Here is a 25,592-nt window from a genome sequence, read left to right as displayed (position 1 = left end):
CTTCCTATGCAACTACCTGGACTCCTCAGACCTCAGACAAAGATACCGTGGTAAGGTTTTCTGGAACGAAGAGTCCGTGAATTCTCTATCTCTGGAGAATGTTCTGAAATTGGCGAAAACCTGCGAATGCCATCGTTTAGAGGCCGATCAATAGGCGATCTCCGGGGATAGAACAATAGGCCTATCAAAGGTCTGAGTGCTTGGAGCTGCGACCCCCCCCCCTAAACTAAACTAACTAGGGTACAATGTGGTTCACTGGTTTTGGACCGATTTTTTTTTTATTTATTTCTTTGGAAATCGTTCATCCCTTCGAAAGGAATCCATTGGACCCTCTATAGTGTCCAAAATTCTTTCCCCAAAAACCCTTCTTTAAAATTTTTATTCGACTTTTATTGCAAGGGACTCGCATTCATCATGCTGAGCTATAAGCCTGAATAATCTGGAATGAGCAGCTGATAAATAGAACGAGTAGATTCTAGTTAAAGTAAGGCCATTCTCCTCTGTAGATCATCTACTCCTGTGTACTTATGTCTAGTAAATCAGAGCAGAAAGATTCTGGATGACGTGTCCAGATTTACAATTCGTCTTTACACTGTCTCAGCTTGGTCAGGTTTTCGTGGCGGCTTGGCTACCAGTCGAAATGGCTATGTATCGATTGGAAATAAGAAACACCGCCGATATCCATTTCCTTTTGCAATGCAATGCCATATTCTGGAGGACTTGCATTTCAGATGTGTTGTCAGTCGGTAATAAAATGAATTGGCAGACCCTACAGCATCGCACTACTGTCCTTCTTCGCTGGAAAAATTGTTTTGAAAACCAGTTTCCATGTGATGTAATCTATTGATGCTGCCAAAGTTCACTAGGTATCAAGTCCTGATTGTTGGTAAGTCTTAAGGTTTAGTTATATTTTGTATCGAGGGAAGGGAGTAGAACTGTTGTAGTACGCTAAGGACGTACATAAGGAAAGCGTAACTCACTAGTTCAACCCCAAAAATATGTTTTTTTTTAACTCTGTCGGACGTGATCCTACTGTATTCTCTGGTTGACATAGGCCATCACATAATCCACGCTTATAAGAATTCAGGAAAAACTATGTCTACATACTTCATGAAACCATTTCCAAATGCAGTTCCCAAGGGTTTTTTGCAAATATCGAAAGCCACTCAGGTGATCTTAGCTCGTATCTCCCAAGTTTAGTCTCAACTTAGCGCTGCATCTAGGACCATCCCACGGTACTACACAAGAAGTAACAGTCACTGTCCGAGTGTAATTACGCGGTGTTTCTAGCGATTAATTATTTGAAATAAAACTCGTTTTTCCTATTCGCTAGTGTTGATTTCTATTTTGCAAATACCGATATTTCGGGAACCACTTGTTCCCTTCATCAGTGTAGCACTGATAAAAGATAAAAGCAGCAGGATCACTTGACATTAACAACGGTCTACGACAAAGGGATGCCCCATCATGGTTCCTCTTTAACCTGATCCTGGAAAAAGTGATCCGTGATATTGAGGTAAATGCAAGGGGTACCATTCTCTTTAAGTCCACCCAACTACTGGCCTATGCTGACGATATCGACATCATGGGATGAACGACCTGAGATGTACAAACTGTCTTCATCCAGATCGAGCAGGCGGCAATTGGGGCGAGCTCTTGAGCTGCACATCAGCACCGAAAACCAACCAACCAACAACATCAAACCGCACTAGTCAAAGAATAAAGATAGGAGACTTCAATTTTGAGACCGTTGACCGGCTCAATAGGTTACGGTGTGCGGTTCACTTAATCCGTATGGATGAGAATGATCCAGTTCGGAAAGTCTATAAGGGCAATATCTATGGTAGAAAAAGAAGACGAGGCAGACCCTGCCTGGGATGGAGCGATGGTATAGGTCAAGACGTCAGACAGCTTTTACGGACCTCTTTGCAAATCCGGGATGTCTGGAGACACCCATCATGGAGGAATGTAGACTTATCCTAGAAAGATTAAGAAAGATTGACTTTTCAGCCTGGTGAAACTCGCTGCTAAGGTGACGATCTTAAGTGAATGCGAAAGTTCAAAAGATATTTTGACTCCATATATCCGAAACCAAAGTCTTACTTGCCCACAAAGCCCGAGGGTTTCCTGCACCCCAGACCCCACAATCTATATACCATTTTGAAGCTCAAACCGTGTACTATTCCATTTTTTCTTAAGGGCATCTACATAAATAACAGAATTTGATGAAAATGGTCTGAAGTTTTCCCAGGGTGTGTCAAGCAAGCGGCTTTTTTGAATAACTCTTTGGAAAGGAAAATCTGGTTTTGGATTTGTTATCACGTTTGCAGTGAGAGGCATGGAATAAGATGGATAATAATTAGCCACTGTGGATACAAGTAACATGTTACTTGTCTGTCCTCAATGGTAAATTTTCCAGCTAATTATCACATTCACCGACAAGCTACTTGATTAGCTCCTCACTGTCAAAAACAGCGCGATAACCATCGCCCAACTGAACTAACTGATTGACCTCTTAACATTCTCTTTATATTGGAAATGACATAATACACATATCTTTTAATCAAGAAATATGTACGTTACATTTATTATATAATGTCAATCAATAAACCATCAAGTGATCGGATCATTGCCAAAAACAAACTAAAACCAAGTCAAATATTTCGAACCAGTCAACTTATCCAAAACCAGAAACTCAGTAGAAAGTTAAAGCCGATAAAAGTCGATAAAGTCGCATTTTACAACTTTTATACGAAATGACCAATTTAATCAATCACGACTAAAATACCATCAACTCTGCTATATCGAGAAACTGGTTGATGTTTGGATAAATTAGGTGATACCGACGTCATGCAAAATAAATAGATACAAGTATCTATTGGGCGATACCATTTTTTGTGGTGATGTAAATCAATTTTGGTTTGGTGCATTATCATCGTCATTTTCATTTGCATCTTTGGAGATTTAAATGAAGGCAACTGTGAAGCTGAAAAAGCGTAAAATGCAAATTACCAATTAAGAGTTGACCATTTCTCTAATTTGGAAGTTAGTCGACTTTCATTCAATTTAGATTTAGTTTGTGGGCAGTTCTGACTTTCCTACAGTGCATGAACAAGTCTGTAACTTGAAACTTTCAATGGTTGCAGTTAATGGGTTTATTAAATTCAAAATTGTAGAGTTTCGACGCACCGCAAGAGTCCTATAGTTAACCATAAATAAATCCAATTCAAGTGAAATTTTAATTACCGAGCTATAGTGTGTGACCGACGAAATAAAGTTTACATGGTTTAAATTATCATATAAAACTGAAAGCGCAGTTTTTAAAAAATCCAGTCCGTTCCCGTACTTCCTTTTATACTATGGCGTTACAGTCCCATGTCGGTCCTTGGCCTCCTCAAGTTCCTGTCTCCCCTCTTTTTGGTCGAGCGATCGTTTTTTGAATGAGAAAACTGAGAAGCGTGTAACTTTGTTGTCTACTACCCCATCTGCTTCGGTGTTTCTTATGTGGTCGTTCACCTTGGACATTGCCTTTGATTAGGCCTCTGGCAATTCTCCTGTTATCCATGCGCTCTACATGGCCTGCCCACTGGATCTTCCGAATCTTGGTATGGATGACGGCATCTGTGTTCTTCGTATAATAGGCACAGCTAACTGTTGCATCTTATTAGCCATTTTTTGAAGACTCGACTTTCGACAGCATTGATTTTTTGGTCTCCGTCTGACTATCTTTTTTAATAGAAGGCGGAAAGCTTCTAAAGCTATCGCTGGTTTCCGTCAGCAAGGTTGTTTGTGTCTACTTAACTTGCTAATAAGAATATCTAATCCTTTCGGCAATACTCCCCACTTCAAAAGAGCGGCATTTTGCTGGAGAACCAGATGGAAGGCTTCCCAAGACGAGGCTCTCACAAATCTAGCAATTGGTTTCTGTAATACCGCAACCCTTTCGAGTCGAGTCCCCGTGGAGTACATACCAAACATAGCCTAAATCAATGCTCAACCCGAAGGTAAGTGTGCATTTTAGACTCCTCTTAATCCAGCACAATCATCCATTCAAACCATTTAACAGACTTGATCGATTTGATACCACCCTTCTAGCTCTATCCAATTATATCCCCTAGGCGTGGATCGTTGAACAGTCCACCGAAAAAAGGGCCGATAGGTCGTTAAGGTATGCTTTGATATTTCACACGTATTGGTGATTACAGTCTTGTCATGTCAAAACTTTTAACTTTCACCTTTAAGGTTCGATCAAGTCCTTCCAAGAAACTATATGCGCACCCTTTGTAATCCGTACCCAAATTCAGATGGCACACCAGACTCCCTCATTTAAAATCCCGCTCATGGTGCAGTATATTTCCACCATGACAAAGATGTACGTTTATTCGACTTTTCGAGAGGCTTGTGTTAGTCAATGTGCAGCACCTCAGGGCATTCGCCTACTGTATCCATGACCGGCACTCAATGAACACATAACGTATTTCCGTGCCGCTACTTGTAGATTCTCCTCTGGCTACTTGGTATTGACTCAGTACATAGGTTGCTACCCTCTTACCTTTGAACCCCGGTTCCTGCTAGAAAGTTGTATGGAACTTTTGCCCAATAAAACGACCTCTTTCTCTGCGGATCTGTCACATGGTATTACGTCGCAACAGCTAAATCAGAATGTATCTTGTGCTCGTACACGTACGTTAGTGTTCCGCCCTTGTTACTTTTTCAGACTTATTTCATCGCGCAAGTTCCCCATTGATGGCCTTTCTGATCAATAGCCCTTTTCTACCTCTCCCACCACCCTGTGATAGTTTCACTCCATGTGAACTGCCGCTGTCTTCGAAATTAATGGTAGTCACCCCTGTAATAACCCTCTAAGGAACCTTGGTCAGTACGCAGCTATACACAATAATCCATAAATTGGGATCACAGACGAGCCCTTGTTGGAAGATGTCGATCCTTCATCACATTCCCAGGATAGAATCCTACTGATTGAGAAGTTGGCAATGATGCGCTCCAGGTACTTTGGTCGGACTGATTTCATGGCCTCCAGTATTTTGCTTCATCTCGCCAAATTTTGACTGCTGTTTAGGAGCTTCGTTGGGGATTCAAGCTATTCGCTCTATTTTGGACTACTTTCTTGGCAGCTTCTAGAACCTGGAAGAGTTCGAATCAGCTTCCATGCACAACCGCTTAAATTGCTTTTTCTTTTGTGATTTTTTCCGCGCCCCCTTATATTGCCTATGTAACTACTCGTGCCCATATCGGTTTCTGTTTCGCTGACTGCCTCTTCTAGCTTTGAGGCAAGCTTTGCAGCATTCTTCGATAAGAGAGTTTCACCAAAAGTTCGGTTCTCGTTTCTAGAATGACATGAACGCATCATACGCTCGCTTTAACTTTTTGTCGATCTGCGAAGCCTTATCTTTTTCATTTCCTTCCAGCGTTCCATTTTGTAGCAACGCCTCTTTGAAGGTCTCTTCCGCAAACTTGTTGATTGCCCATCTTACAGGTGTTTTCCGGGACGAATTCATTCTACATTGTACATTAATATATCTAAAAAATTATAGCCTATTTATCTGTCAGTCCGTCTCTTTTTAGACATGCTTATATCTATTGGCACGAAATTAGGTGTACAAGTTGAAACTATTAGCGCCAATGCATGCAGTGAATTAAGGAAGGGAACCCCATGAATTCAGGCGGGTGATGTTACCAAGTTCTTGATTAGTAATTTTCGAAGTGGGTCTTAACTTTGGCGTTGGTTATAAAACGGCGAAGAGAGATTGCGGGGTCCACAAAGTGGTCACTTATTTTAAGCGCTCATTCTTAAAACCTTCCCCGTCGCAGAGACTTTATGGACCTGTAGAGGCATTGGTGATATCCTCCTTGCCTCGTGAAAACTGGGTAAGATTATAATTATCCTCACCATGCTGCCTCTCCAATCACTCCTTGGTAGTGAGGATGGCCTGCATGTCAACGCACTTTTTTCTAAACACCCAGCAAAATCTAAACCTGCATCATTCCTGAGATGACGGATGTTACCTCATTTGAAAAGGTTCTGAAGACAACCCATACCTTAAGGTATGCCCCCTTATAGACTAGATTCATTTTATGCGCATTCAACGATAATTGTAATACCCCCCCCCCCCCAAATTAGGGTTGTTTAAAACAAGATTGAGCTCACCATTCCGGCAAAATGAAAGTAACCTGCAAGTACGGATGTGTGTGGGCCGGCTTGGCAGTGATGATGTGATTACCAATTCTAATGCGGGCGTTTCAGTTATTGTAACTCCAGCCCCCTCTAACTAAACTTTAACTGAAGTGATTGCTCAGTAGGAGTATAACTCAGCATACTCTAAATACTTTGCGACTACAACTAATGCTATACTTTCGCCACCACCGTAGACCGCTACTGGATCGGAAAATTTAATCTTAACAGCATTGTACATGAAGTTTCACAGCAGTTAGCTCAGTATAGAACCCTGTGGGATACCCGCGGAGACAACATACTTCTCAATATTGTCATACCAAACCTTGTTTCTGCTAAATAGCTACTAACCATTGCGGCGAGACAGATAGAACCACCAACTGACAAACTGAATGCATCCCTCACGTTGAAGGTCATCACCGCACAAAATTTGTTGGTACTACGCTTTCCATGAATCAAATTCGGGGCTTTAATGTCACCTTTCAATCTGCAGGAATTGCGGTCACATTCAGAGATGCCTGAAGGGTAAGGCTGATCTGTGAGGAATACCATCCATGCTCTTTTTGAAGCTAATCGATCCTATCTACTACCTTTCGAGGAATTCGTCTGGGTCAGTAATAGGCTGATCAAAGGCTGGTGAATGCATAATGCAACCAGTAGTTGTATCTTCTACTGGCGAATGTGTATTTCCTAGGTATGGAGGCGTCAAATCCTTTGGCAGCCTGCGTTTCCTAGGATGGTCTCGCTTCTATGAAGACTTGCTTGTCCAACCCTTTTGTAGCCCAGCCGAATGTCCTTTTTGGCATTAGCTATACTTTTTTTCTGCCACGGAGCTTCCTCCATAATTCAAAGATAGTCGCCCGGTGATGCTTGTGGATGTACCCCTTCTTGTCAGAGAATACGACGCACCAGTGCAGGGCTGACAAAGATCGGGTCTATGATTGAGGCAGAACTGCCTTAGCGAAAGGTGCTTACATCACTTTTGTTGACCAGAGCTGCATCCTGACTTTGGCCCTTAGCATTATTTCACTGCTCCCCTATTCGAAGGAGCGTGGTTTAAAATCAACGACAATCAACTTGTCTAGCATATCTTTAAGTTCAGGCAATGTGAGACCAAGTGGGACACATTAGCTGTACACTGATATACCGATTTTTTAGATCATATAAAGGCACTGGTCGAGTGACTTATGATGCATTGTATATCTTGCGACCGCATGTCTATATTAACGATCAACCAGTCGTGTGACTTACGGTGACGGTTTCTGTAAGGTACACTTATGATTGTTATCCTGCCCGCTCTTTGCTTCATACAATTGACATCTAGGATCCATATTGTACTCCTCGGTAATATAAAATGCTGCATCATCGGACCGATCAGTGCCGCTAGTGTATGCTTTCGCCAGATGTCAGCTGCCCCACTTCACATCAATGCTATTCGCTTCCTGGTGTCGGCTCAGCATCTGCAGAATTTGTTAGTCGAATGCTCCAAAAAATGTCGATATCAGTTCTTTGATGAGATGATTTTCAATGTTGAAGCCGATAGCCAGGGTGGGTATCTACTACTCCCATTATTTGCTATTCGGGATCTATATGTTGCTTTGACAAGGTGGTGGTCGCTGTTCCAATTTGCCTCGAAGTATAAGCGCACGTCAAGGAGACTACATGCAGTTCGCTTTTTAATCATCATCATCAATGGCGCAGCAACTGGTATTTGACCTAAGCCAGCTTTAGTAAGGAATTCCAGGCACCTCGGTTTTCCTCCTAGGTCCACCAATTCGGTATCCCTAAAAGCTGTCTGGCGTCCTGATCTCAGGCAAGGTATAGATATTCCCCTAATAGACTTTCCGGGCTAGATAACCCTCAACCATCCTGTGACCCGTCCACCATAAATTGTTGAACCAGATTTTATCCACAACCATACGGTCATGATATCGCTCATAGATTTCGTCGTTATTTAGGCCACGGAAGCCATTTCACTGCAGCCAAACCGCTTACCATAAACGGAAACCCATGAAGGCAGTAATCAATAAGTTTAGCGCAAAAATTGTGAAGGTAACATCCGGCAAGGAATACGCTTTTTGCGCATTCATGGACATTGAAGCTGCCTTCAATTATGCCTTATTCGGGGTGATTTGTGACGCGGCAACAGGGACTTGATCCGCTGTTAGCCAGTTGGATTCGTCACATGCTAGAGGGGAGGAAGATCAACATATTGGTTGGACGAGATTCAGTTGATGCGAGTTGTCTCCGGTGTTGCCTCTCTCTTCTGCTAAGACTTCTAATAATGGCTCCTGCCATGGTACCATCCTCCCGAAGATGATGCTGTGATAATTATCGGCGAGTTTACGGATGTAGTATGTGACCGCTTCAATGCAAATCTGCAAGTAATCCACAGTTCCTGCCTCCGTAACGGATTTACGGTGGACGCTAGGATGGCTTGACTAGTTATGTTCATTAGGAGCGTTAAGTGAGGCGGGCTTTCCATCTTATCAGGGGCCGAAACCCAACTGGTATAAACAGTCAAGTATTTAAGGGTACGTTTCTGTTCCTAGATATTACCTTGGAACCATTGTACCCCAGAACAAATCCTGGAAATCCTGGAGATTGAACTGGCGCTGGCAGGTATGACTTGGACACTTTTTCAACAACGGATTTATTGGATATACGCATCCATAATATAGTTCATTCTGATGTATGTATTCATCGTCTGGAGGGCAAGACTCTGTTTGTAGAAACGCACAAATTCAAAGGCTTGCCTGTCTAAATAATACAATGTCGATCACGGAACTCGAAAATATCCTAAATCTACCCTTATTCATTTGGCAGTAAATTTGAAAGCAGATAATAACGCATTTAGGCTTATTAACGGCGGATAGAAAAGCGACCGATGATATTGTCGCTCATCTATCCGGATATTCCTTGGCAACCATCAAATAACTCTGATGACCGCAGATCATATAGTTTCCAGATCTAAAAGGGAAGAATCTTCAACAATGAGCGGTGTTCTTGGAAAATCAGTTTATGGAGCTGACCTCACGCAAAAATGACGACCATAAATACATATTATTGAGAGCTGATGAAATTGGCGGAGTCATACCATTCGAAACTGTTTCAATACTTGGCCGACTGGACGATACATTCCTCACATGGGGCCGGGGTACTTGAACATCGCTGGTGATGGCGAGGCTGACAGACTAGCTCGGCAAGGGTCTAGATCCCCTATTTGGAGACCAGAGTCTGCATTCTGCATCCTGCATCCTGCCGTCCACTATCAAGTCTGCTCTGAAAGATAGGTCGAATTTTTATTGTTCCTTAGGAAATAGGGAATGAAAACCCTTTAACGGGACATTGCTTCTTAATCTACCACGTGGACAAAATTGGGGTGTGATCTCGGTTATATGTAGCCACTTCATATGAAATTGCTCGGCCTCGTCAGACTTCAGATGAAAATACTATTCACTTCTGGAAGATGTTCACAGATTCGTGAAAGTCTGATAACAATGCAGGCGGGAGGTCATTGAGTAGGTGTTTTTAGGGGATAATGCGATGAGCCAGCCAGAAGGCCAGGGTGTTTGAAGTTGCGGCTCTCCCAATTGAACTAAATTAGATGGGTTTTCTGGTGTGGGCTCGTTAGATTTCGATACCATTTCTTCGGTTTGGAGGTTTCCAGTTTCGAACCTGAAAGGGGGTCAGCCTGCTACTCTCATTGTTTAGTATCTCACTTTGGCGAGATCGTGGTCGCTTTGGCAATTTGCCGGCGGATCCTAGATTCAGTTCGTTTCTCAAGGGGGACGCCATCAATATGTCAGATTCGGTTGCATAGCTTCCAATCTAGAGAGCCGACTCATCTCTGTTTTAGAGAGCAAAGCACTTGCCGTTTGCCCTCTTTTGTCTACTACTTGACATTGTTTGGGGTTTACCAAGTTGTAGCATGGGAGTACATCTCTGAGTGTTAAATCAGCGTGTCTTATCCAGGAATTGGTTGAGCTTTGCAGTGCCGAATTTGTCAAACCCTCTGTGATAAACATTATGCTTTATCACCTCCTACGCTGAGAGCTTAATATCAAAAGATGAACCGCTTTTTATATTGGAAAAGATTCATGCAGCTCGACCTTAGAGGAACACGTTAATAGCGTCATTCAATACTGATTGCGTCATAACTTTGTCAGTTTACCTTGTCATTTTTCTGTTCTTTTGAGTGGTTTGACCAACAGTTTCCAATCCAAACAAGCATCATCAAAACCATCTTCACATTGAAAAGCAAACACTAAATGCAATATATAATTACTCATTGTTAATTCATTATGTAAACATTCATCAAGTACAAGACTTACCATCAATACCAGCTTGCGCCAACCCAGTCTCAGCACCGGAGGCTTAACACAGCAAAATCATGACACAAGTGCAAAAGGTTATGCAATGAAGCTTCTTCCTGCCCATGTTCGATGCATCTCAGACCCCCCAAGCCAAAGTCTCCAACGGAACCCACTCCGGCAAAACCATAAGAAAAGCATTTTATGCACATCTTGAGAAGACCGCACGATACCCACGCCATTCAAGATACGCAAGATATTTTCCCTACCGTCTCCGCCATGGTTCCACTGTTTTCAGATTTCACAAAGATTTTTCACGGTAAAATTTTTATAATTGGAAAAGTCGATGCAGTAATCCGAGCTTATCGCCTGGAGTTATTTTCTTTCAGGTAAATGTCAGGAAAATTTCATGTCGATTTCTATTTTGGGGGCCGAGTTGAGGCCTTCAAGTTGCTTAGTAGCTGGAGCTGTGTTGGTGGATTAAAGTTCGAGTGGAATGAAAAGATAGATATGCATACAATTGGATTTTTCCACGTTTCTGGATAGTAATGACGCCGGTATTTTCACACGTTCCGCAATTACCGGTATTTCTTAAGTCAATTGTATGGTCATTAGCGTAATCTAGGCACTCGAGTTTGTTCAGTAAATATTTCATTAAGATACAGCGTTTAGGATGAATTCTTCGAAGCTTGCCATAGTTTAAAGAGTGAAAAGGGCAAATGTATCTATTGGGGTTACAGTTCAAGCTTCGCATGCAATGGACTTCTAGAAATAAGTTATTGTTTCCTCAAAACGTTGCTACATTCACCTGATTCCAGTTCTCCAAATACACTTACTAACCAACCCTTTTTCTTCTCTTCCAGGTCCAAAGGAATTCACCTACAAAGGAAAGAATCTTTTCTTGAGCACCCACGTTCCAGCCTTGGCCAATCGTAAGGTTGACTGGTTAGATGGTCGCAACTTGTGCCGTGAATACTGTATGGACTTAGTCTCACTTGAAACCCAGGAAAAGAACAATCTTATCTTCCGTGTTATCCAACAAAATGACGTTCCCTACATCTGGACCTCAGGACGTATCTGCGATTTTGCCGGCTGCGAAAACCGCCCCGATTTGGAACCAAAGAACGTCTTCGGATGGTTCTGGTCCTCAACCCGGGAGAAGATCCAAGCTACCAACCGCATTCCACAAGGATGGGGATACAATCCATGGTCACAAACTGGTCACAAGAAGATCCCTCAACCAGACAACGCTGAATATGACATCAACCAAACCAAGGAACAATGCTTGTCCGTTTTGAACAATGTCTACAATGACGGTATTGCATGGCACGACGTGGCCTGCTACCACGAAAAGCCAGTTATCTGCGAGGATTCTGATGAACTTTTGCAATACGTTGCAGCAACAAATCCTGGAATTCGTCTTTAAGTGAGAGAAATGGGAGAGTGCTGAGATGTTATAGAATTTCGTTTTAGTATTTTAGAAAGTCCTTTTTGTATATTGTTTCTATGTACTACTTATTTTTAAAGTCGAAAACAAAAGACATGCCTCTGTATTTTTAAGTTTAGACGGAATGTGAAGATTCAAAGAACATGATTGAAGGTTTTCCTTAATACTTTGGATAGCAGACATTTTTCTACGATTTGGTTTTGCCATCCCCCTTTTATTCTAGCAGAGTGAGATGACAATTATGTGACTGTATATTCCTGCATGGGAAACTTTTGACTTAACATCACTTTTCACCTTTCGCAGAAGTATCTACGTTGAGCAATCTCAAACTGCCTAATCCAGTTCATATCCCACTATTTTATTTCACAAAAGCACAAACATAGTAAGCGAAATGAAAGACAGTCCATCTTATTGCGAAACTTCAATTCGAAGGACAAAACTGCAAAGTTCTCATTATATTTATTAATATTATACAATAATTTCTCTGTAATTCTTCTTTAAAATAAACACAAAAATATTGAAAAGAATCCGAAGATTTTTTAATTAAACTCATTCACTAGATCTACAGGAAGGTTGCCATCTTCCGGAGAGAGCAACGACTCCTTTCTGACTGGTCCCTTCGCTGTTGCCATCTGCTTATAGATCTCCCTCTTTCGGGTCTTTTCAGCTGCAACAAAGGAGAGATGGACCTGGTGTTATAAAGACGCTCTCTTATGGAAAGAGGCTCTCGTCATCCTCATACAGAAAAGCGGCGGTAGTACGCTTGCCGTGAATTACCGTCGCATTTCCCTTCCTCTCCTCCTGTCCCAAAATCCTGGAAAGATATGTCAGCGACTGGTTGTCCACCCACTTTGGCCAACACATAGTCCAAGAGGAACACGGCTTCGTTAAACGTAGGTCGACTGCTTCCAACCGGCTTGGCTATACCAACTTTGTCGCCCAATGTCTAAATTCACAGTAAGAAGTGCATACCATTTACACTGACTTCGCTAAAGCCTTCGAGACTGTAAATAACAAGATACTTCTATCCAAACTCTCATCTCTAAACGTTCCCATACCACTTGTTTTATGGCTTGCCTCTTACCTTTCCAACCAATCCTGCCGCGTGTCTTTTGACGGTTGTACTTCTCGCTCCTTCTCCCCCTCTTCTGGCGTCCCACAGGGATCTATTCTGGGTCCTTTATTATTTTTATTTTTTATAAACCACCTTCCGCTCCTCCTTACTTGTCCTTGTTTGCTCTATGCCGACGACCTTAAGCTGTTTTCCGCTATATCGTCGCTTATGGAATGTCTTTCCCTTCAATCTAACCTGGATACTCTGGTTCGTTGGTGCTCGACTAATGGTTTAGCGCTAAATATCAGAAAGTGCCACTCTATTTGCTACTCACTAAAATCCTCACCCACTTATTTCTCCTACTCTCTTAACGGGCATTCCACTCAAGACCTCGGGGTCACTTTCCGCTTTGCCACCCATTGAGGTCATCAATCGAGCAGCAAAATTATCAGGCTTTATACTTCGCTCCTCCTCTGATTTTGACTCCATCCAACCCTCCTTAGCTCTCTTCAATTCTCTCGTGAGGAATACCCTCGAGTATTGCTCCGTGATCTGGTCACCCTCCCGTAATTCTGATTGTCTTGCTCGCGAGAATGTGCAACGTAAATTCACCCGCTCCCTTTTCTTTAGGAAAAGCTTTCCTCGTCTGGATTACCCCTCCCGCCTCCGCTTTCTTAACCTTCCCTTCCTACAACAGCGTAGATCCTATCTGGATCTATGCACATTCCTTAAACTTTCCTCGGGTCTGATGGACTGCTCCGCCGCTGCCGAGATCACCCGCCGTCCTGCGTCTTATAACACACGTAGCGCCGACACTTTCAACGTGCCCTCCGCAGAGCTCGAAGTCTACTTTCATTCCCCCATTCCTAGGTTTTGCCGAAATTACAACGCAAAACAGCTTGGTCCTTTTAACTTCTCTACTTTAAGTAGTTTTAAACGTAGGATAAGATTTTTGCTTTCTCCTAAATAAATAAATATGTACATCGTCTCGGTTGCCAGGATGTTCATCGGCATCGTTCCCGAGGTGATGAACGCTGAATCATCTGAGACGGTGCTGAAAGTCTAACACACCCTGAAAGCTGTTCTTCTGTAGGTTGCACTCAGTTTATGTGCATTACCTAAAACATTCAGCACTTTTCACCAAAATGGGACTGCATGTAGCAAGATATACTCACCGGCTTGGAAGTGATGATACGATTTCCGATTCTAATGCAGGCATAATTTCCCTTGCGTCACTTTGTGATAAGCACCGCTTACGTCCTTTCCACCATAAGTGCTAGTCCAGCACTCTCTAACCAAACCTTAATAACACTGATTGCTCCACTTGTGTACAACTCAGCACCTTCGAGATGCTTTGCGACCACAATCTATGTCGTCTTCGTACCCCTACCACCGTGGCCTCCTCCGGAACTGGAAGACGCGGAGACAACGTACTCTTTGGGTCATTCACCATCGGTGTCATACCGAAGTGACTGCTTTTGCAAGTAGGTATCGATAATAGCAGCGAGGCAAGAAGAAACACCAATCGTCGCCAGAGATTTTCGTATAAGATTCCAATTGGCCGACTTGAATGCATTCCGCGTATGCAAATTCACCACCAGTCAATATTTGCTGGTACAACCCCTTCCGTGAATTGCATTTTCGGCTAAACCAAGCTCTACTGGCGAATATTCGACTGCAGATTCCCAGCAGCTCGCCCCTAGTAACTGGTAGAAAAGTCGTCCCATTCAGCGGGCGCTGGAAGGTATAAGTACCCCCAGATTATTTCCAGCACGAGCATAGGGCACGTGATCTGCGGAGACGAACGGCCTTTGAAATGCCCTGTCACAATTTGATAGGCGCTACCCCACGGATTTATGTTCGCTCCTCAAAACATTCCCTCTTACTTCGTTCAATGTCGAGCTTGAGGTTCTTGCGAGCTTGCCTATAGACATGCTCCTTTTGCCCTTGATCGATCCTATCTATTGCCCTCTGAGCCGTTCGTCTGGTTCGGTGGTAAATCGATCGAAGGCGGCAAGTTCACTATTCAACCAATAATTGGGTCTTCTAGTGGAGCATCTCCTAGACATAGATACGTCACATGCTTTAGAGATTCGTTGTGTGGCATAGAGGTGCCTGCTTTGCTAGCCAGTTCCAACCACACTTCCACGAATGATTGTTCATCCATCGCTTTTGCAGACCATCCTGTTGTTCTTTTGGATTTCGGCTTCCGAGGTGCAGGTCTCCTGTCCTGTAGCTCCGTCCTTAGTTCAAAGGTGATTGCCTGATGGTCGCTGTACGCAAAGTCTGCACTAACTTGCCAGGACATATCACATTCTAGCGCAGGACTGACAAAAGACATATCTAAAATTGGACCAAATCCCCTTTCCGATAAGTGTTTACATCACCTTCGTTGGCCAGAACTACATCCAACTGGGCGAATGCTTCTAATAAGCACAGTCCCTTTGGGTTAGTCTCTCTGCCCCACTCGATAGTCCACGCATTAAAGTCACTGGCTGCCACTTTTGACCTCATCCATTTGCGTCGTGAACAAGATCGTCTAACAATCTTATAAACCTTCGCAATATGTCTTCCCCGAAGAACGTTATCATAAATATGGCCACAAACATATTTGACCCCAGCCGCCAAAAGAGTCGAAACGGCTGCTTTGACGATGAATGTAAGCTAACAGAAGAATGCTGTATACCGAGTAATGTTGCATTCTCAAAGAACGCGGATACACGCAGAGACTTATCACGAACTCTGGCGAGCGGAGAAGTGACTTTACAGACGGCGAAAGGAAGCCTGAGAGAACCAACAAGTCTGTGAGCTTGAAAAGTACAGGGAGCAACAAGTGATTTCCGACAGAATCGGCATATTAGAGCGATGGGTTCAGTACTTTGATGAACTACTGAACAACCAGAACATCGGCGAGTTGGAGGTCCTGCCAACTGAAGACGACGGACAAATCCTGACACCACCAAGTATAGAAGAAACAGTCCGTGCAATTCATCGGCCTAAAAATCATAAGTCACCAGGAGCTCATGGAATTACAGCCAAATTAGTTAAATAAGGAGGCGACGAATTACATCAAGTAGTTCATCAACTTGTGCTCAAGGTGTTTGACAGCGAATCAATGCCTGACGATTGGCAAAGAGGCATTATCTGTCTCATACATAAAAAGAAAGAATCACACAGTGCATCAATTATAGAGGTATCATGTTGCTGAGTACCATCTATACGATATTCTCCTCTATCTTGCTAGGTCGGAAATCTCCACACACCCAGAACAGTATTGGCCCATACCAAAAACGCTTCACTCTAGGCAAATTAGCAACAGATCAGATTTTCCCTGTGCGGCAAACGATGGAAAAACTGTTGGAATATGGACGACAGTTGCACCATCTGTTCATCGACTTTAAAGCTGCCTATGATAGCATAGCCAGGGTAAAACTGTACACGACCATGAGAGAATTCGGTATCCCGACGAAACTGATAAGACTGACTAGGCTGACCTTGACCAGTTCGCGAGGCCAGATAAAAGCAGCAGGCACTCTCGAGTCCATTCAACATCAACAACGGTCTACGACAAGGGGATGCCCTATTATGCGTCCTCTTTAACCTGGCCTTGGAGAAAGTGATTCGTGATGCAGACGTAAATGCGAGAGGCGCGATCCTCTTCAAGTCCACCCAACTACTGGCCTAAGCTGACGATATTGATATCATAGGAAGAACAACCCGAGATGTACAGTCTACCTGCATCCAGATCGAGCAGGCGGCCATTGGGGCGAGATCTTGGGCTGCACATCAATGAAGGCAAGACGAAGTGCATGGTGACAACGTCAGTGCCAAAAAGTAAAGAACGAGTCGCACTGGTCAAACGAAAACAATGAAGATAGGAGACTATAACTTAGAGACCGATGAAAATTTTTCCTATCTGGAGCTATCAGCTATGTCAATAAAATCCACGCACGGTGGCAGCCAACAGAGCGTATTTGAGCTTACAAAAAATGTTTCATTCGAAACGTCCAACCATAGAGTCAAAGCTCTTACTGGATTAAATTATGATCTTCCCAGTCCTTATGTATTTTTCGGAGACTTAGGTTCTTAGGAAAAAAAAAGTGCAAACTTTTGGTCGCGTTCGAAAGTAAACTCATCCGAAGGATTTTTGGCCCCCTAATGAGGATGGATGATTCCGTAGCCTACATAACGACGAAATCTATGAGCGATACCACGACCGTCTGGTTGTGGATAAAATCCGGCTCAACAGGTTGCGGTGGGCGGGTCACTTAATCCGTATGGATGAGAATGATCCTGCCCGAAAAGTCTACAAGGGTAGAAAAAGGAGATGAGACAGATCCTGCCTGAGATGGAGCGATGGCGTAGGTCAGGACGACAGACAGCTTTTAAGATTATCGAATTGATGGACCTCGGCGCAAAGCCGGGGTGTTTTGAGTTCCTTATTATGGCAGGCCTAGATCGGATACAGGTTGTTGCGCCGTTGATGATAATGATGAAAGTGCTGCCGTGGGTGTTCAACAGCATGACCTAGATGAGGTCACTTCTAAGGTGGAAATCTACTCTGCTTTAGCAGAGCAGTTCAAGCTGCACGAGGCATCCATTGTAAGCCTCAGAAAGGCGCATGGAGGTACACAGACGGCGACCATCCGACTGCCAGCAGAAGCAGCGCGCAAGTGTCCCGAGTTCAAAAAGGCGCTAAGTGCAGCAATAAAATGAGGTTGGTCCAAATCAACCTGAATCATTGTAGGGTCGCGCAAGATCTGCTCTCGCAGACCACCCATGAATCAGAGGTGCGAGTGGCTATAATAAGCAGACCCTATGGATAACTGAGTCAACAGGTGGGGCGGCCTTGTGGGCATGCGGAGACCAAGTCATACAGGAATGTATGAGACAATCCACAAGTGGGTTCATATGGGCAAAAGTAGGCAGCATATACGTCTACAGTTGCTATGCTCCTCCAAGTTTGACGTTGGCCGAATTTGAGAATATGCTGGACAGATTGGTTCTGGATGCAAAAGAGTGGAAACCAAAAGTCATCGCCGGTGATTCAATGCATGGGCCACAGAATGGGGAAGTGCACTGACGAATGCAAGAGGGCGTTGCCTCTGTTCCCTCAGGATAACACAAGGGGTCACAGTCTACATATATCTTTGGATGTGGCTGTAATACCCCCAGTAACGAAAGAAGAAGTACTAGAGATTTCCTGTAGGCTAGGAGACAACAAGATACCCGGCAATCGACGGCATACCAAATAAGGCCCTTAAGCTGGTCGTCAAAACAGGCCAGACATATTCCTAGAGTTATTTGAAGCATACTTGGCGGATGGGATTTTTCCTGAAACATGGAAAAAATAAAGGTAAGTGTTGTTGTCTAAACCTGGTAAGCCTCCTGATGAACCATCTTCTTATAGGCCTATATGTCTATTGAACACTATGGGGAAAATTTTGGAGAGAGTTGGAGGCTTATCGGGCCGACAATTCGGCTTGAAAATGCGTTGCACGGAAGGAGTGGCACTAGCAAGTATTGTGCTATGATTACCCTTGACATGCAAAATGCTTTCAACTCTGCCAGTTGGAATCTTATAAGTAGGTCCACGGCGGCGATTGGTGTACCAAGTTACTTAACTGCGCTAGTCGACAGCTACTTAATAGAAAGAAGGCTTTGATACGACACAGGCAATGGAAACAAAGAATACATTGTCTTCGCGGGTGTTCCACAAGGCTCTGTGCTGGGACCGATATTGTGGAACATTGTGTATAATGATGTTCTCAACGTCCCAGTTGCTAGCGAGGCCACAATAGCGGGTTACTCCGATTACATAGCAGTGGTTGTTGTTGTAAAAGATCTGGCAGATGTGGAATTGCATTCATCCAAAGCAATCAGTGCTACAAAGGAGTGGCTGAAAGATGTTGTGATTATAGAACCATCTTGGACGAAGCGGCCTATGCCGATCGGCATTTTGGCCGATGAGATGGCACGTACCTATGATGGAACCAATTCTTCCTCTGATCGGCAAATTAAAATTGCCGAAAGGGAGGAATCATTAAACAAGTGGCAGCTACGGTGGGAACAGGCGAAAAAGGGTCGATGGACCCACAGATTGATTTCCAGCATCAAGGTGTGGACGCAGAGAACGCATGGTCAGACTAACTATGATCTCACCTAGTTTCTCACGGGGCGTGGCGGTTGCCGTAAATACCTCTATAGGTTTAAACTGGACAGTTCAGCGAACTGTCCCAGGTGCGACGGTATTCCGGAGGACCCGGAGGAGCATGTTTTCTTCCATTGTTCTAGATTCACTGAGGAAAGGCAGAGTCTAGAGGAGACATTGGGAGGAACACTGGCACCGGGAAATATAATGGTAGGACGGATTCAGTGCAGATTAAGAGAGGCAGAGGAGGCGAGAAAGGCGCGATTGCGAGTGTAATCGATGGGTGAAGGCAGAGGCTAGAGCCATGTCCACCCCGCGATGAACTACTTCGTGGTGGTTCCGTGAGTAGGAGGACAGGAGTTAGAGGGTGGTTTTAGTGGGTAAAAATCCCACACGCTGGAACATGTGTACCAGTGTCTTCGGAAGGTTTCCACCTCCGGAAAAAAAAAGACAGGTGGACAGACGGATGGAGGCAGACAGTAAACCGATTTTAATAAGGTGTTGTTTTACACACACACAGTAGACCGATTTTAATGAGGTTTTGATTTTAAGGAAACCTTAAAAACCACTTTCTCCTTTGGCGCGGCATCTGAAACATTTTTGGTTCTCCGAACACTGCATCATTTGGCGGAGGATGAGGGATACGGTCTTGAATGAAGTGCTCTAACACACTTCAAGGGCCTGATCCAACATGGATTGTAGTGCCAACGATTATTATTATATTATTATTATGAAGGATAGGGATACTCGATTGCAGCGCATTGCATAATATACGGCAGTAATCGATAATAGTGGGAAAATGACCGTGTCACTGCTCTGGGCAAGCTCCCCAGCGAAGCCTCTGAGTGCAAAACTGACATTACCAAAGTTTTGATGTCCGAATTGATATAAAACTTTTTTTACCGCAGAAGTTAAACAGAATCAGCTCAAAAACCTGCTACTACGGTAGAATGCAGCGTTCATGAAGAAATCTGAAGTAAAGAGGGGTCACCCATTAGAGAAGAAGTTACGTAGTTTGCATCCATTTATCAACCATCAAGGGCCACTCAGGAGCAGTTCCGGAATACTAATATATCGAACAATCAAGAGCATCTGGCCTTGCTGCTATAAAAACACCACGCGTGGTAGCATTCTGAATAACCAGAAGGTAATGTGTGACGAACTGCATCGATTTGCGTTAGTAAGTCAAGCGATTTCATAGCACTATTCAATACTGGCTGATAGTATTGATCCGAGGTATTTGAACCACTCAATTCTGTCTAGGTCGCTATAACTGACAGTTTCAGTGGGATTGCTCATCAAAAACTCTGTTCTATTCTTATAAGTTAGTCATTTTTGGACGAGTTGCCGAAGATCACCATTGTTACGAGACACTAGGAAAAAATCATCTGCATAAAGAAGTGTATAGACCTCTGGACTTTGGATGCCTCGTGTGGCAGTGTTCATAACAAGAACAAAAAGGAGTCGCAAAGAGACACTCACTTTCTTGATGAACACCGACAGGGATGCGAAGCGGTTTTCTTTGGATCGCAATACAGTATTTTAAACCAACGTAAAAATTCCTTTAGCACTAGGTGTTGTCCATTCCTTGCCTCATCATCAGCGGCACAACAACCTGTATCCGGTCTAGGCCTGCCTTAATGAGGTACTCCGAACATCCCGGTTTTGCAAAGTGGTCCATCAATTCGATATCCCTAAAAGCTGTCTGGCGTCCTGACCTACGCCATCATTCCATCTCTGGCAGGACCTGCCTCGTCTTATTTTTCTACCAGAGAGAAAATTTGATCTGTTGCTGATTTGCCTGGAGTGAAGCCTCTTTAGTATGGGCCAATGATGTTCTGGGCATATGGGGCTATCGAGCCTAGCAAGATAGCGAAGAATATCTTATAGATGGTACTCAGCAACGTGATACCTCTATAATTGTTGCACTGTGTGGTATCTCCCTTTGGTTGTGCCAGTATTTGTCCATCGTCTTCAGTTGGCGGGATCTGCAACTCGCCGATGTTCTGGTTATTCAGTAGTTTATCAACCCATTGCTCCAATATTCTGTCGGAAATCAGCTTTACCTCTTTGTCTCGGCAGGATGAGTATCGAGGTTTGTAAGGCTTCATCCTGCTGACTTATTGGTGAACTTTTCGAGTTCACAGATCTGTTGATTCTCCCAGGCTTCCTTTTTCCGTCTGTGAAGTCGCTTCTGCACTCGACGGAGTTCGTGATAAGTTTCTGCGCGTGTCCGCGTTCTTTGAGAATACAACATTACTCGGTATGCAGCATTCTTCCGTTCTCTTTTTGCGACTGGGGCCAAGTAAGTTTGTGGCCATATTTAAGATAACGTTCTTCAGGTGATTATGATGCTTCATCTCCAGGATCCCTGTTGACTGCGGTTATTGCGGCATCAATTTCCCCTTATAGGTATTGCGGAAGTATGTGTTGTGGATGGCTTCAGTGTTAACTCTCACTTGATTGTCAGAGGCGATTCGGGGTGGTGTTGTTATTCGAGCTCGGAGCACCATGCCAACGAGATAGTGGTCCGAGTCTATACTGGCCCCCCTACACGTTCTGACTTTTATCAAAACTGAGAGGTGGGGGCGTTCGATCAACACGTGGTCAATTTTGTTGAAAGTGGTTCCGTCTGGAGAGGCCCACGTTTGTTTGTGGACCGCTTTCCGCGCAAACCAGGTACTTCCAACAACCATTTCGTGTGACACTGCTAATTGAATGATCCGCAGCCAACGTATCGCCTCAATACGGGCTCCTTCCGTAATTGGCTGTTAAAATCCCCGAGTATGATTTTGATATCATATCTGGGACAGGTTTCGAGTACATAGCCGTTCGCTTATGTTTCCAAAGCCAATAACAGCATGTTTCTTTTTTTAGCTGACTAAGACTCTTCACCAGGAAACCGCATTTCCTGCAAAGCTGTTACATCAGCCCTATATTGGGACAGAGATTCGCCCAGCTGCTTGGCAGCTCCATCTCTGTACAGGGAATACACGTTCCATGGGAAAATGCGTAAATCGTTATTCTTTTTTCGTTGCCGGGTTCGTCGTTGTAAAATCCATCCAGTCCGAGGCTTCTTCCGTGGCTTCGTAACAAATTGTTTCCCGTGTAGGGTTGTCAGCCCTACCTAACCCCCAACCTGGAGGACCAGTTGGTACAATTTATCCCGTTTTTAGGCGCGGAGACTCGCCTTCATCCTTCTTCGTCTGAAGCTTTTCGCTAAGAAGGAACTCCCGGCGGTCACCACGTGTGGGTGGAGATAGGGTTTGGTAGTAGAGCTTGGTGTTGGTTCAGCAGGCGTTTCCCGGTTTTATGCTCCATCGTGGGTACCAATCCACGTTCCACGCTGGGACCTATACTACACTGTGACCGCAATCCGGACACCGGAAGGAGTACAAATTTCTCGGAAAGTCCCGACGCACTACTACCTGGAATCATATACTTACATGGATCGCCTAGTAATCGAAGCTTTTCTTTACAAGCAGTAGGAAACTGCTTCCACAAATGCAAAGGTTCGATTACCAAAGTTATATTGGAGAGATCGGAGCTGAGCTATTCGTAGCATTTCCTTTCTAATCATATAATTTCCAGTTTTATTTTGAGAAAACATCATGGAATTGCCAAAAAGTCCGATTATGAGACTGTTTCGGCTACTCAGTAAAAGGAACTGTTGATGGCAGCGATATAAGCAATTTCAATTGCACCAGAAGAATAGCTGTGACAAAACTGTCTGTTGGTGTGTAGTTGGCACTAATTGCTACTAAAACTTGGTCGGCTAAAAATAGGATTCCTGTAGCAGGAGCCAAGGCACTCGAACATCATTAGTTTTGAAGAGGCTAATGGACTGGGCCAGTGCTAGCATTCGGCATTGCCATCCACTGTCAAGTGCACTTTTTAAGATGAAGTGCGAGGGACTATTGAGGTGATTCTTCCAACTCCTGCTTGCAGGCAATAATCTCTCGGAAAATCTGCGAATGTCGTGGCAGGGATATATTTTTATAGAAGCTTGTCTCTAAATTTGTGAGCAGACCCGACACTCGTATACATGGTGGTCGAAAACGAAAGTGGCAGTGGTCACACTTTAAAGGAGGGCGACAATTACATTGCGAGCTATGCCATGCAGTGGAATCCACTCTTCCAAGGTGGCCGACGGGTGGGTCACCCCAAAGGCACTTGGCACAGAACAGTAGAGGGGAGTACAAGCGGCTTAGGAAGTCTCGTGGGAGCTGATTTGGCAACCAAATGATGATGGCAGACTTTTTCGGCCACAATTGTCCAGTCTCTAATTCTATAATTGATGTGACAATGAACTCTTGTTTCTTAACAGATATTTTATTTAACAAAGATAGTATGAATCAAGTGATGAATACATTAAAAATGAGAGGTGAAAAATATATTAATTTTGATAGCACATCTAAACCTAACCTAATAATGGATTAAAATAAATTCTTCAAAATTTCATTTCAATTACTCGGAATTATATTAGAACTATTTGAAGCTATTTTTTGGTTTTCGATTATCTTCGTGGGATCATAAGATGCAAATTGAAGAAGAATAATCAAGTATGTGGTGCAGGTTCCAGCAATCTGGAATTATAAAAAAAAATAAATTTTAAAGTAAATTTATTGAGAATATTCAGAACGAACTTTTTAAAAAAAGCGGTTATTTTTTTTATTAAAATTTATTTGTTGTCTTTTATTTTATTTTTTATCGCTTTTGTATTATTTTTTTGTCGCTTTGTACTTTAAAATATATTTACATTCAGACATAACGTCCTATCGATATTGAAAAATCCTGCGGCACTGAACCGGACTTCCCTATGCACCAACTGCAATGAGAGATACGACAAACTCGTTCTTAAGCTTTCGTCCTTTACGGTGTTAATAAGCCGATGAACATAAGTTGCGGTGCGTTTACTCTGGAAAGATACAATCATGAAAAGGGAAAAGATAGATTTCTTAGTTTAAATTAGCTCACAAATATAGTATTAATTTTATATTTCTCAAATGACAAAATATGGAATTTTTGAACCCAAAAACATGCAACTATTTCACAAAAGCTTGCGAAGATACTTTTCAGTTTTATATGAATTTATTTTTGGTTGATGTAGGAATATCAGATACATGGGCATATCTGTATTTTTATGGATGAATAAAAGAAAGAGATTTATCCGTTCATCGATAAAAGATCATACATGACTATGTAAATCAGTTTGGTAAGATGACATTAAGATACAAATAAACAAAAGTTTGAAACTTAATAAGTTGTAATTCATTACGAAAGCGAATTTTCGTGACACCTCTCACTCGTTCACATACATACACTCGCTTTTATTAAATATATAATAATATTGGATTGGAATAGCATTGGTTATATAAGACGAATGGGTTTTGGTAAAATCTCTATTATTGGATTTAAAAAGTATTTTAAATGCAAACTAGATGCGAGTATAAGATACTCTGAATGCGGTTAGTCTAACGCATGAACGCATGGTTTATCTATAGAGAATTGTACTTCTCCCTTATTTTGGAAGATTTTTATTTGGTGAGCTTCGTCAAAACCGTCAAAAACTGAAACGGGATATATTATTTATTTGTACTATATATATCTATCTATTTCGGACAAAAGTTGTGCCCTTCTTCAGTACCTGATCAACTGAGATATTAATTCTTTTCCCGCTGTATAAATATAATCAGACTTTTAATCAAAAATTCCATCAAACATCTCCATAGGCAATTAGCCCACGTAATTTTGAGGGCATGAGTTCCCATTTAAAACTCGCGGGAGAGATTGAGGAAAGAAAAGGGGATATGACCGATACTATGGACAAGATCCAGAGAGCCTTACAATGCAAAAAGTCATGGAAAAAAGTAATCTTAGGGAAAAAGCTAAGCCGTTTGATACAGACGTCGGGCGGACAGGTTCAGAATCACCTAGAACAGTAACCCTCCCGGACTTCGTGGTGAATAAGTCCAAACAGATCTTCAACATGGGCGAAGAGGAACTATTAAACGTGGGCTTAAACTTTGCACTCCAGTAAACACGTCTACCGAAGGAACACATCGTCACCGACATTGAGGCAGGCATTCAATTTGAAAGTAACGAATTGAAAGAAGTATAGCGGCACATCAGAGGTGCGAACCCTGAACGTCATCGAGAATTCACCTCTGCCGCCGCATTGAACGGCCGTGGAATCAGCTGACGGTCTGACAAGAGACTGGAGGAAAAATGTCAAGAATCATGCTCTCTCTAGACGAGCCTGCCGGTTCGGCAACAACATATTCGTTGCCAAAAAGTATAATCTGAATAATTGTAACGAAACATCATTTAGTAGTGTAAATGACATAAATGTGAATACATAATTTTGACAACGTAACCAAATTACTTGGAATAAAGTGATTTAATAGTTTGGTGATATATTGATTTTAATTTTT

At 43.0% G+C, this 25,592-nt stretch overlaps 1 protein-coding gene across 2 annotated transcripts in view; it reads left to right on the top strand.

Annotated features, from left to right (window-relative positions):
• Positions 1-12,480, top strand: part of LOC119661201 — a 53,225-nt gene extending 40,745 nt beyond the window's left edge. For both annotated transcript variants that reach the window (XM_038070422.1, XM_038070421.1), the window contains exon 3: positions 11,370-12,480. In XM_038070422.1, the coding sequence (XP_037926350.1) occupies positions 11,370-11,932 (563 nt within the window). In that variant the 3' untranslated portion in view covers positions 11,933-12,480. The remainder of the gene's footprint in view (positions 1-11,369) is intronic.
• Positions 12,481-25,592: the final 13,112 nt, after the last annotated feature.

This window comes from Hermetia illucens, chromosome 1 (assembly GCF_905115235.1).
Source record: "Hermetia illucens chromosome 1, iHerIll2.2.curated.20191125, whole genome shotgun sequence".
Classification (NCBI taxonomy): Eukaryota; Metazoa; Arthropoda; class Insecta; order Diptera; family Stratiomyidae; genus Hermetia; species Hermetia illucens.
The sequence above is the reverse complement of the archived record's forward strand: the minus strand, read 5'-3'. Positions and strand labels throughout refer to the sequence as shown.